Genomic DNA, 15527 nt, shown 5'->3' on the forward strand with positions numbered 1-15527 from the left:
ACATGTTATCTCATCTCTTGATATTTACAGATAATTCTTGTGATAATGATGTAAGGCGATTGAATATTTCTTAATCTGTATTAAATACTATTTTCCAACAGGAAAGGAAATTGTATAGCCCACTGTACAGTAGCATTACCTTTGTATAGGTGATTGTGTACATGCATATAGATCTAAAAAGTCCCTTAAGTGAAGAGGTTATACTGACTCTAGTATATTTCTAGTGATTTTGAGAGACTTACTGATTTATGAAGGACAGTTAACAGGTGGAAAAATATGGCTGTACACATTTACATTGCTACTTCAGTCATAAACAAATGCCATGTTTTGTACAAGTTTATTTTCAAGTAACATTTTGTGTAGCCCAGTGGTCTAGTATCCCTTTAGCATGTTGATCAATTCGTGTGGTTGTTGTAACTGCAGAATGACGCAGTTCCGATCTTGTTGCTGAGCATTGCAACGAGTTAGTGAACCCAAGAACGTTTTACACAATAGTATATACAATTCTTGAAACCCTAAATCATGTCAAACGAAGAAAGGTGCGAGAAAATGGTATTACGGATGTAAATAAAGACAATCCGCATGAAGAACTGTCACTTGTCAATCTGAAGTGAATATTTAGCGCCATACTTTTATTAACTATCGTTTGGTTGGTTGTCTGGTCATACATATTGATGTTTCACACCTCCCTCGCGTGAACGTATTGTGCATTGAATGGACCCCTCTAGCGAGCAATTATTTGTCTGTGGGTGGTTTCCTTTGTCGGTTAGGGAAAATACCGACTGCAGAAAGTGTCCCATTAGAGGAGAGTGCCAGGGGAAACCCATATTACAGCCTTGTGTCCGTAACCTTTGACCAGTAGTGTTGATATGCCTGCGACTCAGCAAGAGATGAAGTAAAGTCGGCACGCGTCCATTAACAACAAAACACACGTTTGAAAGAAGAACAACCGCAAAGTCAGAAAAATACAGAAACTCAATTTATTTCATGAAAACTCAGTATAAAATTTGTCTAAAACTCAATTTGCCGATACTTCTGGTGGCTAGAAAAATCCCTGCATATGATACACACTGAACTGAAGTTTTGTATTCATGTCTCTGTTACAGGCGAGATATTTGGTAGCCTTACTACCAAATCTGGTTTCAAGTGTTCCACCTTACTTGCCCTCATTAATGTATGACTAATGAAGTGCTTTTTGTATATTATCTTATTTGTGTCTTATCTTTTCTCAGGGTACCGGTACATCATCTAGATATAAATCAACCTCGTCATTAGATACAGATTACAAGAAAGTAAGTCTTTGTTAAGAGGTTTCAATTTCTTCTGATTTTCAGCTCTATTCATTGTAACATGGGAAGCAATGAAGTAAGAGAAGTAAATTTTGTTTATCAGGCTCTGAAGAAAGAAATGTAAGCATGTGTTAGTGGTTGATATTATACATGTATGGGTACTGTTAAAAAGGTCACAATTCAAATGGGAATTTAATTAAACTGGATTCAAATTTCTTTCTTTTTTTTTTTTTGTTGTAGTCTAGGCGCATAAGGAAAAGAGTTTTGGATTTAAACTTGGATATGATTTTCTTGTCTCTCTTGAGTGGCGTGATAAAACAATTTTGACTCGTACAAATAAGTCTATTGTGTTGTCTGTTCTCTTACAGATGTACGAGGGTGAAAAAATGGAAAACGAAAAACTAAAGAAAGATTTAGCACAAACAAAGAGAGATTTGGAACAAGCACAGAGGGAATTGGAGCGGGCACTAAGAAAAAGAGACTCAGATGTCAAGGTAAACACTTACACCCACATCACCATGTATTTTGCAGTCAAGAAGGATTGTCAGGTATTTGGCAAGTTGTAATGTTTTCGTACTCAGGCTCCTGTAAACCTGCATGTAATCTTCTATGTGAACTATGAAAATACAGTCGATGCTGATGGTGTTTTAAAACATACATGTGGAGCTTGTTATTGAAGGTAATAAAGACGATGTATCATCTGTTACAATGAAGTATTTGAACAAAGGGCTGAAGTGTTGGAATCCTGCTCTGGATTCTGAACAGAAGATGTGTCCTGGTATTCGGGCACACAGTTTGATATCCCTGTTGACCGTCCAATTTCCCATGTCCATAAATCTGATAACTGTATCATTAATACCAGTCTGGTTACCTTCAACCATAATACTGACTGTCATCGTATATGTGAAAAATTATTGTTTTGTTGTTGATCAACAATCAGATACACAATGATGTATAAAGCTGCAGCTGGTATCTTTGGTCTTCATGGTTTGAACAGTGCGGCACCATCCTGGGTTAAAGCTTTGTAAGGTATTATTATGAACCTGCAACAACTCTGTCATTAGTTTGCCGTGGTGGCAAAGTGTCTAGTGGTTGTAGGACGTTGTAGTGTGTGACATTGGTGGACAGGAAATTTTAAAGACTCCCTTGCTTCCACTGTTGTTGTGGGAACCTCGTTTCAAAAATTGGTGAACAGTGCTCTCTTGTGTAGTCTTACTTGAAGTTCACAGAATACCATTTGCCATGCACCAATATGACATTAACACATGTCACCTGTAGAAATAATAAGCAAAGTATTCAAAACACTGTTCAGACTGTCAACTGGAAATATAATATTCAAAGTCAAAAGCTCACCAATATAACTTGTCAATAGTCTGTGTTCTCCTCCGTGTAACCCTCAGCCATTACCAGCTGTCATCATATAAATGGAAAATTCTTGTGTATGGTGTTATAAAAAAAAGAGTGACATGTTTAATGGCAAATTAGTTTCAAGCCACTGTAGTTCTGCAACATTTTCACATGTTTGCAACGTGTTTGTTGAATCATATACTGAAGGCACTATGCCGTGTAAACTGATAAAATTATACTTTTTGTGAAGCCCTGATACTGGCCAATCAAACCAATGTAGTTCTTTCTCCAAAATCAAGCTGCCCTTTGATATGCAGAAAGGTTGAGGAATTAGGGTGTGAAGAAGGTGCTGGTCTATGTTGTATGTATGTGTTTTGTGTAACACGCAAACCTTTCTTCTTAACAGCAAGAGAAGAGGTCACTGGAGAGAAAGGTGTCAGAACTAGAGGAGGAACTTAAGGTGAGTCTTCTGATCAGGCTTCTAGATTGGAGGTTAGGTTAGAATGTAGTGAGAGTTGTGAATTGTTAGGCAGATGTTCCATTGTTACACATATTATTTTGATGGCAGTTATCATAGTGATATCTGCTCTGCCCCTGATAACTTTGGCTGAAATAGTTGGTATTCAGTAAACATCTCTGGAGTTTATAGGCACCCTCAGTATGTCTTTGGCTCTGCCTCTTGAAGGTTGGTGCCTGAAAACATAATTTCCATATATTCTGTGCCAGCTGTTTTGATGACGGTTTATAAATGCCAGTGTATCTGTGCTCATGACATTAAACGTGGATAGTACGTGTATATTTTTTTTTTCAGTACACGATTGGTAAAAAGTTGACTACCCTAATTCTTCTAAAACGTAGGACAGATATTAGTAGTGTCAAAAGTGGAATATTACGTTCCTCTACCAGCCTTTCCGAAAAGTAAAGATATGAGTATGATGATCAAACTATGTGAGAAAGAGGAAACTCAATATTCGTGCTAGAATTACATATATAATGGCTAAAATGAGGAGACTAGGTGTCCCAAATTTTAGAAGAAATAGGGTAGTAATGCTTGTGAATATATTCAGTTTTTTATTCAGGTGTCAGTACAAACAAGTTGCAGTAATGTTAAATGTAATTCCAGTTTGAGATGTGAAGTATGTCAATGTTGAGTTTAAATGAGTGAAGATAGGAAGGAATGGTTATATACTGTATACATGAATGGATAAAACTACAAATGATGTAAAGTTGTGGACACATAATAACTTAAATAACGAGGTCAGGGACATTCAGGATGTAGATGAATTCTGCTGGATGGAGGAAATAATGCCTGATACCAAGTTTACTGAGCTCTGTTATCTACATTTTTTCAACACTGCCTTTTTTCAGCTTATGGACAGGTTAAAAGCTGAAAATGAAAAGTTAAAGGATGAAAATAGAGCGTTAACAAGGGTGGTGGCAAAACTGTCACGATGGTAATCTAACGCATCGTTTGGTTGCTAGATGGTAATTTCGAGCACTCAGCTGCATTTTCCCCTTTTTGTAAACATGTATATGTATATTGCCTGATTTTGGAAAGTCTTTTTGTTGTTGAGTGGCATGAAACAAAAGAGGTGATCAGAATGATATATACCGTGTACCTTAATTTTAATGTGACAAAAGTTTCGCTGATGCAGTTACATTGGTCATAATAAACTTTTGTGATCAGCTGAAATGCTGATGGTTCTGTCTGGATTTAACAAACAGAAATACCTTCTTTGTAAACAGACTCTCAGTTAAACATAAACATTTTTATTTCAATGTATTGATTTCAATTGTAGTGTTATCTTGTTAGAATTTAGAGAAAAGACAAGGTTAATGCTGAGGGGAACATTGGCGACTAATTAAATATGTATGACTGAAAGATGAGGGTTATTTTATATGTTTCCTCCTACCATAATGAAAAGGTCGTATTAGTACTTCATATCCAGTTCTTGGCTACATATTTACCTCTGAGCATTTGATTAAGGTATTTAGTCGGGTAATTTCAGGTAAATGTTACCACTGAAAGAAATGTCCTTGATTATTATCTTTTATTCTTCATCACACTCTACCAGATCTAAAAGAGTTTTTCTTATCATATTTGTGTGAGACATGGTAGAAAGAAACTGATAAAATGCGATATTTGTAATAATGAAAACAATGTCGTTATTAAAGAGAAAGACAGCACCTGACTAATGCTTATGCCCACAGAAAGACAACCAAAGTATCTTAATTCAAAGTATCTTAAACCGGCATTAAATATTTTTTAGATTTTTTTCAACCCAGTAAAAGTTTAATCAAACTTCATCTTGACACAGCTTTAGCGCGTCTCTATTATCGACAGCAAGGTGACGTCACTTTTACTCAAGCTATCTCATGTAGGAGGTGTTTTCCTTATTATAGTCAAAGCAGTAGCCTATGGCACATAATGTTGTGGACTTCGCCGATGAATGTCTAAGTGGTAAATAGCTTTCTCAGAAATTGGACATACTTGAACTACTTCCACTACTTGATCTGTTGATACATTAAGCTGGCAACCATACATCATTTACAGTTTAAGTGGATGCACGGCTGGGGTATTCCTTTTTCAGGTCCTAGCCTGATTTTGACCCCTGTTAAACAGGGTACATACAGTCCTTGAAACTCTTTGAAAGTGTGTGAAAAATACAATTTCATTTTCAAGTACTTGAAAGTTCTTTAAAAAGACAAATACCCCTGGAAACTCCTTGAAAAGCTTAGTTTTTCCCAAACTTAAATATTGTCTGCTGTCTGCCGAGTCTGTATATCGAGAGCTTGCTGATAATTCTCCCATAATCAGGGCTTCCGCTGGAACTCTTACTTTCATTTCAAACGGAAATCTACAAAGGGGTTCAGCATTGTTGCAAGTTGACTTACATTAAATAACGCTTGAAATAATTTTTGTTAAATAACGAATGAGAATGATGGCATTCTTGGGGGATGCCTTTCATCGCCAACTGTAAAAAAAAAAAAAAAAAGAAAAAAAATTATCAAGGTAGAGTTACACCTGTAAAGTTACCTCCCATGAAAAATTTAAACTTTTCGACTTGATAAACTTTTTTTTTTTTTGATCCGAAGTAAATTAAGTGTTTCAGAATATGTGCTGTTACATAGATGTGTACGCCATCTGGTTTTCTCCTGTCAGACTGTGTTACTCCAATGTACTGATCATAATGTTGCATTTAAACTGAATGTACAAATCAATTTCGTTACAAATTTTTCTGATAGAGGAAATTAAATTTTACAAGGATCCCACAGATAGGTTGAAAAAAGGATTGATTTTTTTTTCTCAAAAACCAAAAACATGTTGCAATTGTTCTAAATGTAACGTTTGATAAACTCCAGATATAGCTGGAAGAGACCAACTGATTCTAGCAGCTACACCAAAGCGGATAAAAATGAATCACAGAAGGAGACCTACAAGTGTCATGGCCGCTAAGGAAGTGTGGCTGACTCTAATATTTGTTATTAAGAAACTTCTGACTACACGCTAAAATGAACAACAAAAAATGTATTTGTATAATTTGAATAGCGTATCTAAGTAGCCCTAGGGTCTACTGAGGGTATTAATGCTCTGTGAGCCGAGGCGGTATGCTACTGTCTGACATAATTTGTGAAACCGTCGTTCAATATTACACGGCTTGTAAATGAACTAGTTCAGCGTCTAGTGGCCCGTAAATTATACACATCTATCCCACAATGCTGTGTGAAATGGTCCTTCGGCAATACATAACTAACGATGTCACAATGGTGTCTAATGCAGTAGTTCTGTGTTATCATATGTCACTTCAAGGAATGAACGAGTAATGGCTAAGTCACAGTTTAGGCCGCACAATCTAATAGTAATGTGTTTGATTTGATAAAATTCTCAGGATGTCTGCCTTAATTCACACCAGCCAAGTATGCAGTATTGTCACTTTGTTCAACTTGTTATTCGGTGAAAAAAAAGTGTGATACTTTTTAGAAAGCTTGAGAATCCTTCTTGCGCTTGAAATATGGTTTAGCCAGGTGCTGCCTTGTCCTTTAATATACGTCAAATAGGAAGTTTTTACCGTGTCATTGAGGTAAATTTATCTTTATGTAGTATTTTCAGGTTACATTGGCATATTACATGAATACAGTAACTGATAACCCCAATTAAATACATGAAGTATCACATCCCCTCAGTACTCCTTACCAGTCGCTTATGTCTTTGTGCAGCATGAAAAAATATTTACATTTCGGAACAGATAATAGTAATATTAAGAGACCTCTGTTTATGATTGTTACTTATAAATTTGTATAATTAAACGTGTATGCATTATGTTATGAAGTATAAATATCTTCCATATCTTATTAAATGAACTTAAAGAAAAAATAGGATGATGTCATCACAAAATGAAAAGTGTGACAGGGAAACAGGTGTGAGTGTGTGGCCTTGTAAATCAGTCATTGAAATCAGGTGAATCTCTTTTCCCAAGGTAACTTCACTATTTGTAATATCATCAACATGGCATGTACCAGTCTACATTATGAGAGTTATTAATTTCCCAGAGTTCAGCAGCCATGATCATGTTGAATTATTAATATTAAGCAGAGTTAATAAGTCAATATCATTTTAACCTTCTGAGGTGAATAATTGATTGACAGACATATGTACACCAGATACTGCAGATATTTGGTAAAGTGGATGTACACAAATTGTCATATGCCAATACCGCAGATGTACCTCAGGAACTTTGAAAAAAGTCAACACTAAGAAGATGTACCTCAGATACACCTTAGAAACATTGAGTGTTTTATAGGAGTTTTTGAATAAGGGATAATATACCTTAAATAGACCTCGGCTGCTTTGAAAAAAATCAACACTTAAAAGATGTTCCTGCTCCCTCAATAATAGTTTAAAGACCTTATTAAGTGATTGTGCAGTTATATGGTGGAATTATTTCTGTCACCTTTGGTAAAGGCTAATGAGGTGTCAGATTTTCATTATCAGAGAATATAAAGTACAGCATATGTATATCAGCACGTATGTATCAAATTACAAGTTTTCTGAATTTATCTCACATAGTGTTTGACGGAGGTAACATCCTTTGTGACCATTGGTTTACCACAGAGAGTGGTACCAGTAGTTGATGTGGTGTTTATAGGATGGGCATGCAGTTTTTCTGTGTGACGTCTCTCATTTTAAGAGATATTGTTCAGTATTTGGCTTAATACAATTAATTTATTTCAGAATTTGGCGAACTAACTTGTCTTGGTTTGAAAAGCATGAAACTGACTCAAAACCTGTTTTGTGAAGATTTATGATATGTGGTGGTTTATAAAGGACTTTTGGTATTTTGACAGTGGGAACTATTAGATGTTAGAAGTGTGTGCAGGTACTAGATTATCGAGAAAGTTCGGAATGCTTTGCAAGTTCTAGTTATGTTGGGTGCGACAGAATTGTGTAAAATGGGGAAAAAATTATTGCGAAAAAGAAAAACTGATTGAAATAGTCCTATTAAAACAATGAGCCAGTCTCTACAGCATACACATAGGTGTCATTTTAAGGCCGCACCAATTTAAATTGTTGTATAATGGGTAAATAAATCTTGTTCTTTTTATTCCATTTTTGGAGTCTTTTTTTTTAGTGTCGACTCACCTGTAAAATACAGTATAAAGTTGGTGTCATCTAAAGCAGGAAAACCCAGTCTTTGTCCAAATATTCGGTTGAATTTCAGAATTAGGTTAATTTCATTTCATTATTAGCATCTGAGTCGACACTTGTACTGAGAACTTCCTTCAGATGATCGCCCAGATGTTCTTTTGTTGTGTATGTAATATTCACACCATGATGTTTATAAATATTCTCACCGCTTTTGGAAGCAAATTCTGAAATTAAAGTGATAGTTCTATTTATCCAAGTGTACTTTTATAACTGGTGAAATTACTTCCCACCATTGGATGATAACCGTAGACATTTGTTTGTGTGCTGAGTGGCTGCTAATCTAGACCTTTATTATGTGTATGAAATTTTCCTAAGAGTAGTACTTAGGGTAGTTTTAGTTTACTTTACTTTACTTTAAATTTACTTTATGTAACAAGTTTAAGTTCATTGCATCTCGGAACAGTAAGTTATAAAAGCTGTTGACCACTTTTAATAATACATGTACTACTGAAGATAAAATATTTTGTTTTTGATATTGAACAAAACCATATAAATGTACCAGCAAGAAAAAAATCTGTGACATTCATGGTCAAATATATGTAATAACTTGTAATTCTTGTTTGTTTAGGGTATTTTTATGTGATGTTTAATGAATTGTTTTTGTTCTTTTTCTCTTGAAGACTTGTTCAATCAATAAGATTTCAAGTTCTTTCTTTTAGTAGTTTAACTGATCCACAAGGAAGCTTCTTTTACTGTGTGTATGTAAATAATTTCGGTACACTGCTGGTGCACTGGTGTTATAGAACTTTGACCATATATCTGAGACTCGCCTTGATTTACTTTTCAGAAAATGAGGGAAGATAACGAACGAGTGAAACAGGAAAACCAAGCGTTGATACGAGTGATTAGTCGATTGTCCAGATGAGCCTGTGTTCGCCTCACCGTCCCGTGCTGTTTCTCTCGTCCTCACTAATATATGTAACATACATGTTATCATAGGTGTGCCAGAAGTGAAAGTGAAAATGTAATGCGTGTGAGTATATGGTGCGTAACAGCGTGAAAGGTTAATCGTGTGCTGAGGCCTTCACATCACTCTGTCCTTACATATATCTGAGAGTTGATACTGAAGTGGCTGAGACATACCCTGTACATAACTAGCTAGAGTGTTAATCGTGTTGTCAGGGTTTCTGTTTGTGAGAAACTGGAACAACACAAGACCATGTGTGTCTGCCATTTCCGTAGAAATCTGCTCTTTCGTGCCTTTATAATTAATAATGTATTAAGAGCTTTTCAAGTTCGCTGTTTTTTTTTTATATGATATTGATATAAAATTCAGCGAGAGAAAAGGAAAAAAACCAAAAAAAATGAAAAATCCTCATGTCCTTGCTAGATGATTTGCGTTCGTGTTGGTTTTGTAGGTCACTGTATTTGGAATTGAGGTGTTGGTTTAGCTTGATAGGCTGTCGGTGGCCAAGGGGGATAACTGATGGAAACACTTTTTATCGGTTACCTCCACTTGCAATCTGGAGAACACTTGTGTGTGTTTGTGTGTGTAATGGCATAAAATCTTAAAAAAACAAAAAGTGAGATAAAAAATTCATGTTGTTAAATTTAATAATGTCTTGCTATAATCAATCAGATAAATGTTGACAAAATAAGAAAAAAGTAAAAAATTAAAATATTCTTTGGTTATCAATGGTGATTTTGCTGTGTGACCTTCCTTCAATTAACTCTTACTCTGCGTGTGATATGTTTATATGCACTTGTTCATCTTGGCCTTATCCTACTTGTGCCTTTCACTTTGAAGGTGGAAAGAGTCGGTGTTTTGCTATTTAACCTTTGGCTAAAGTTAAAGTACGACAGTTGAATACTTATCTTGAGCTGGAATCACTGGAGCTGAGTTATGGCCATGCATTTAAGCTGCAAGCCTACTCAGTGAAGTGGTCAGTTTTTGTTGGTACACATCAACGCAGCAGAGCCTTGATCTGAACCAAACATGCCATTAATACCCTCACTGCAACTTGGTTGTTGGTTTTTACCTGTTGCTAAGTAGGAACAGTGGTGGAAACTGTTTCTCCTACGTGTGTAGATAGGTACACTGCTGGACGTGCAGCTTATTGCACACTGCCCTGGCTCTACCAACCCCTCAACTCTTCCATCTGATCTAGCAAACCAACCAGCCAATTCAGCTAGCACGCCCCCCCCCCCTTTCCCCACTCTTCCAACTACGCCAGTTTGCCCACTGAAACTTTAGTACACAGTATTTTTGTGCATGAAAAGACACATGGTGGGCATTTTCTGCTGACTGATCCAGAAGTTTGAGAAGTTGGATCGAAAAATACTTTTGTTTTGAAAACAAAAACAACGCTCTGAATGATCTTATAAAAACTGCATGATAGCTTTCAAAACAGCACTGCAAAGCACCAGTCTGAACAAAGGAAATTGTGGACGGCAATAATCCAGTGAAACAACTGCAAAACTTTCTTCAAACAATTTAGGAAGTTTGAAGCATTTTACAGTAGAAGACTTTGAACAAGGACCTGTTTTATGAATTTTCCATAAGAAATGGGTACAGGTAGTTTTTGTGACTTCAATTTTAAGTCTAATTGTGATTTTTTTTTTTTCCTTGGGAAATAATTTTACTCCATCTATTGTCGGCATATTATTATCATTACTTTTATTTTGGATTTAGACTTCATTAGATGATCTGACAGCTTTAAACTATGAACTTGTAATATTTGTGTTTCTTATCTGTTATTTTAGTTTTACAACAAGCGTGTCGTTTGGACATTAGAATTTAAGTTCTCCCAACATCTGAACTAATGTTGCAATATTTTGTCTTTCTTTCTTTTCTAACTGTAATTCTGTGTTCATGTTTTATCCCATTGTTTTTCATTCTTTAAGCAAACCACACAAGCATAATCTGTGTAGATATGATATGGCAATGTGTAGATAACCACTGAGAGGTAACAACTAGTCAAGGACTTTACATCGGTGTAAATTAGGTTGATTGTTTTACTTCACATAGTGAAGTCACATCCCAATATGCATCTATTGGGATGAAAGATTTGCACATATAGAAGTGGCTGCGGGAAAAAAAATCAACTGTCAGAAAGATTTTATTGGGAGTCTTTAGGGGAGATATTGTTCAGGCCAAACCAGACAAAGATATGATGTGTTCATCAAGCGCTCAATGCCATACTATGATAGCATCTTAATGATTAAGGGCTGTACCATCAGCAGAGTGTTTTTTTTGATTTGCATGTTGGTTGACGGCTAATCAAACCTTAATACCATTGTCGGTAATTCCTGGACATCCCTGTCCAGTATCACTGAGCAGGGGACAGCTACAGACTGTACTTCTAACATTAACATGTCATCATACGTTTTGAGAGTGTTGTCTAAGAATATCAAATCAGTGATTGTGTTGTAATCAGCTGCTTTGGGGGTATGCATGCAAGTTAAGCTTATAGATGTTCTTTGCCTTTCTTCCTTTGTCTTATTTTAGTGAACGTTTTTGTTGACAAAGCTCCATTTGTCTTGGAAGAATGGGGTACCAGTTTGATTTGAGGAATTTTGAATGCTCTCTTGAACAACGAGCCAATTGTCCACAAAGCTAACGTTTCATGCATTGTGCTCCTCAATCTTTTCACCTGTATTGTTGATGCTGTACTGCATGACTTGCCACAGTTATTTAGGTAATACTCAAATTTGGTGTCCAAGGTGTATTTAGCCTGTAAAGCTCAAAAGAAGACAACCTTGGAATAAATATTTTTGCATAGATTGGTTTCAAAATTGGCAATAACAAGGAAAGGAGATTGAAGGGGTACAAAAAATTAATTGGCCAACCAGCAATTCTACAATAATGCATCAGTTGTTCTTTTTGGGGTCAAACTGAATCAGGTCATTAGAAAGAGTTCTCCATGACCTTGAAAATCACATTGACCTTGAGAATGTAACCTCCTTAGGTGACACGCTGGATCTAAGGCCTGCTTATTGTTAAAATGCTGGAAATGTGGGAGTAATTCTGCAAATCCACTGTGAATGTGATGGTTGCTGTGGTGATTGTTTGGAATAGGGATCTGATACGTATGGTACTTGCATTATTTAAGAACTTTTCTTTAACCTCAAAGAATAGTTACGAAGCATTATTTATATTTGTTACTGTACATGCGTCAGTTTCTCAACGACACAAGTTGACATTGCTGTGATAGGCAAAGAAATGAAAGAATATGTTAGTGAGCTGAACTTCTCTGTTTGCCTCTCTCTCATTCTGAGGGCCTGGAGGGACTGCAAATCTGGCCCTGCAATTACAAAGCCCATTTGGCAAACTTTTGCATTTGCATCAATAATCTTTACTATGCAGAAATCATCTCCTATGCTAAAAGGGTGTAAGTAACTGTTCCAAATAAAAACTCGATGCTGGAGGAAAGTCAAAACTCAAGTCAGGTATTATGGTGATTTTAGTGCCAGAAGTTTTGGTTGTCCAGTTTTTGATTACATATTGTTAAATGTCAGCATTGGTTTATCCATGGTAAATAATGTCCAGACAGTGTTGTTTTGTAGTGTTTTGATTATAATACTGTGTCCATTGTCATCTGCATTGTCCAGTCATTATTGCATGTTATCTTTCATTGTTCTCCATGTGCAGTCAACCTTTCATTATTTCTACTTCATAATGTGTTTAAATCATGATCTTTCGGTGACGAAAGCCTGTGCAAAAGTGCATGTGTGCTGCTTCGTGCAATCTCCAATCATGTAGAAGGGTTAAAGTTGTTTCTAGTTTCTTGGCTTCGGTGTACCTTACAAGTGGGTGTCTTGCACCAGTTGCTCCTCTCTATCTCAGACTTGGTGACCAGTGTTTGCCAGTATTTAGATGGTGTTCACTAAACACCAACCTTGAGGTCGGGAAAAGAGTCTCCTTAACTGACACGCTGGAGTTAAGGCTTGCATCATGACTGACCTGTATGCTTACCTGAAGTTTGTACAAGCTAGTCCACAGCTTGAACCCAAATACTGCGTTAACTCTCGTGTCATGATCAGAGATTTGTGAAAGACTAAAGATGAACCTGTTTGGTGTTGGACAGTTTTCCAAAGCATCTTTACTGTAATCCCCTGATTATAGAGAGGTGTAACAAATCATGACTTTTATCATTGACTGATTTGAAATTTGACAATTAAACTACAGTCATCCTCCAAACTTGTTGGCATTGGGATATTTTGAAAGCTAAGAAAGCTGTTCATGAGTCTTGGAGCGTTTTTTTTCCCGGCTCTTGTACAGTAAAGTTTTGCTACTTGCATGTGATGGATTGATCTCCTTCGCTCTATCTGTGTTGAAGCGCATCGCCAAACTTCAGCCCAAACCAGAAGGCTTTCATGTCGATCTTCTTCTTTTCTTTATTTTGTCTTGTCAATTAACATTTTTGTTTCCCTAAACTTAACACTGATTTTCTACGCAGATTTACATCATTGTTAATTTTTTTGTTATGGAAGGGATGGGGGTTTGGAGGGTATAACTGTCACCTGAAAGCTGACCTCTTAAAACCTGCATGGTGACTGACTGAGTATTTGTCCTTAGGGGTATCACTGTGTTTGCTATTATGGTTGACCTTCAAGCTAACATACAGTACTTTGCTGTGGAGAGAAGCTCTTATGGTTTTGACTGGGCGTAAGACATTGTGATAGAGATGGTGAATTGAGGCCACTGCGGTAAAGGCTGGAACATGTCATAATACATCTGGTTTTTGCCTCAAACAGTAGTTCCCGTAATAGACTCCTTAATGGGAAATTATTAATTGGTCATGAACAGGTCACTGTGACCCTTTAAAAATATGTGAAATCTCTTTGGAACGCCTCTCTAAGTTATCATACAGCATACGCTAAACATACCCATTGTTATGAAACATCAAGTGCTAAAATGTGTCAGAAACAACAATTATGAAATTGATGTGGCTGTGCTTTTTTTTTTTTTCTTTTTTTTAATTTTTTATCATTTTATAATGAGTCTGTCTTTGGTTTTACATTTGTTTTCTTCTTGGCCCTTTTGAAACAAAAACTCTTGACAAGATTTTGGCCCATCCTTGGCATGCAGAAGGAATATATCCACTATGTCCACATTTCTGGTCGGCTATTACACAGTCCAATCTCCTATTTCTTCAAAATGTTTGATGTCTGTGATTTACCCTACGACTTAATGGCTGAAAGGTAGACTGATGTCCTATTCTCTCCAGCAAAGTCTCTACACACAAAGCTTTCTACCCCTCTTTAACGACTACGTGAGGAATGTGTATTAAGTAGAAAATTATAATAGATGTTATATTAACTTAAAATAAACGTGTATTGTAGCAGAATTGGTTGTCTTTGTTTTTTGTTTTTTTTTGTTGTTGTGTTCTTTTCTTTTTTTTATTGTTGCTGAGAAGTTTGCATTCTAGAGCAGCACAGTGACTCGGGAGCGCCTCAGCAATGTGACTGCTGCGAGTTCAAGTCCAGCGTATGATGGCTTCTGCTCAAGCCGTACATGGCTCTCGCCATGATGCTGACCACTGTCGTATAAGTGATGTATTCTTGAAATAAACTCATTAAAAATAATTCAATAAATAAACAAATCTCACCAATGTGGTTGCTGTGACATTTAATCTACCTCGTGGTGTGATCCTCTTTGGTTCCTCGGAGAGGTCTGGCAGCAACCTATTGATGTAAGGCTCTGCCTTGTTTCTTCGCACTAAAATTCTGGCCGCCGTCGTATAAGAGGAACATAAGTGAGTACGGTATAAAACATCAATCAAATAAATATATCTTGCCCAGCATAGCTTGTCTTGTGGGAATGACTGTGCCATTCGTGATATCAACCTTAGGCCATATTCATCCTACTGTGAATCTGCTGTTATCATTTGAGCGGCTGTCTTGGATGGCTGTAAATCTGTGATCTTTTAAAGTTTATACATTGTGCGCACAGTCCTTGAAACTCCTTGAATGTGCTTGAAAAATACAATTTCATTTACAAGTACATGTACTTGAAAGTCCATAAAAAATGACAAAATACTCCTGGAAACTCCTTGAAAATCTTAGTTGCTCCTGAACTTAAATATTGTCTGCTGGCCGCCTAGTCTGTATATCGGGAGCTCGCTGCTAATCCTCTCATAATCAGGTCTTCCTCTGGCACTCGCCAATGTCGCAAATTTAGAACCATTTTTTTGTAATGGCGATAGAATTTGAAAAAAATGCGAATGTTTTTGGCGACACTT

At 36.4% G+C, this 15527-nt stretch overlaps 1 protein-coding gene across 5 annotated transcripts in view; it reads left to right on the forward strand.

The window, feature by feature from the left end:
* The window catches only part of LOC135481904 (protein phosphatase 1 regulatory subunit 12A-like), a 44645-nt gene extending 30012 nt beyond the window's left edge, over window positions 1-14633 (forward strand). For 4 of the 5 annotated variants that reach the window (XM_064761676.1, XM_064761678.1, XM_064761679.1 and 1 more), the window contains 5 exons: window positions 1233-1292; window positions 1658-1783; window positions 3043-3096; window positions 4005-4090; window positions 9131-14633. In XM_064761676.1, the coding sequence (XP_064617746.1) occupies window positions 1233-1292; window positions 1658-1783; window positions 3043-3096; window positions 4005-4090; window position 9131 (327 nt within the window). In that variant the 3' untranslated portion in view covers window positions 9132-14633. The remainder of the gene's footprint in view (window positions 1-1232; window positions 1293-1657; window positions 1784-3042; window positions 3097-4004; window positions 4091-9130) is intronic. The other variant, XM_064761677.1, reaches the window with a different exon arrangement.
* Window positions 14634-15527: the final 894 nt, after the last annotated feature.

Source organism: Liolophura sinensis, chromosome 1 (assembly GCF_032854445.1).
Source record: "Liolophura sinensis isolate JHLJ2023 chromosome 1, CUHK_Ljap_v2, whole genome shotgun sequence".
NCBI classification, from domain to species: domain Eukaryota; kingdom Metazoa; phylum Mollusca; class Polyplacophora; order Chitonida; family Chitonidae; genus Liolophura; species Liolophura sinensis.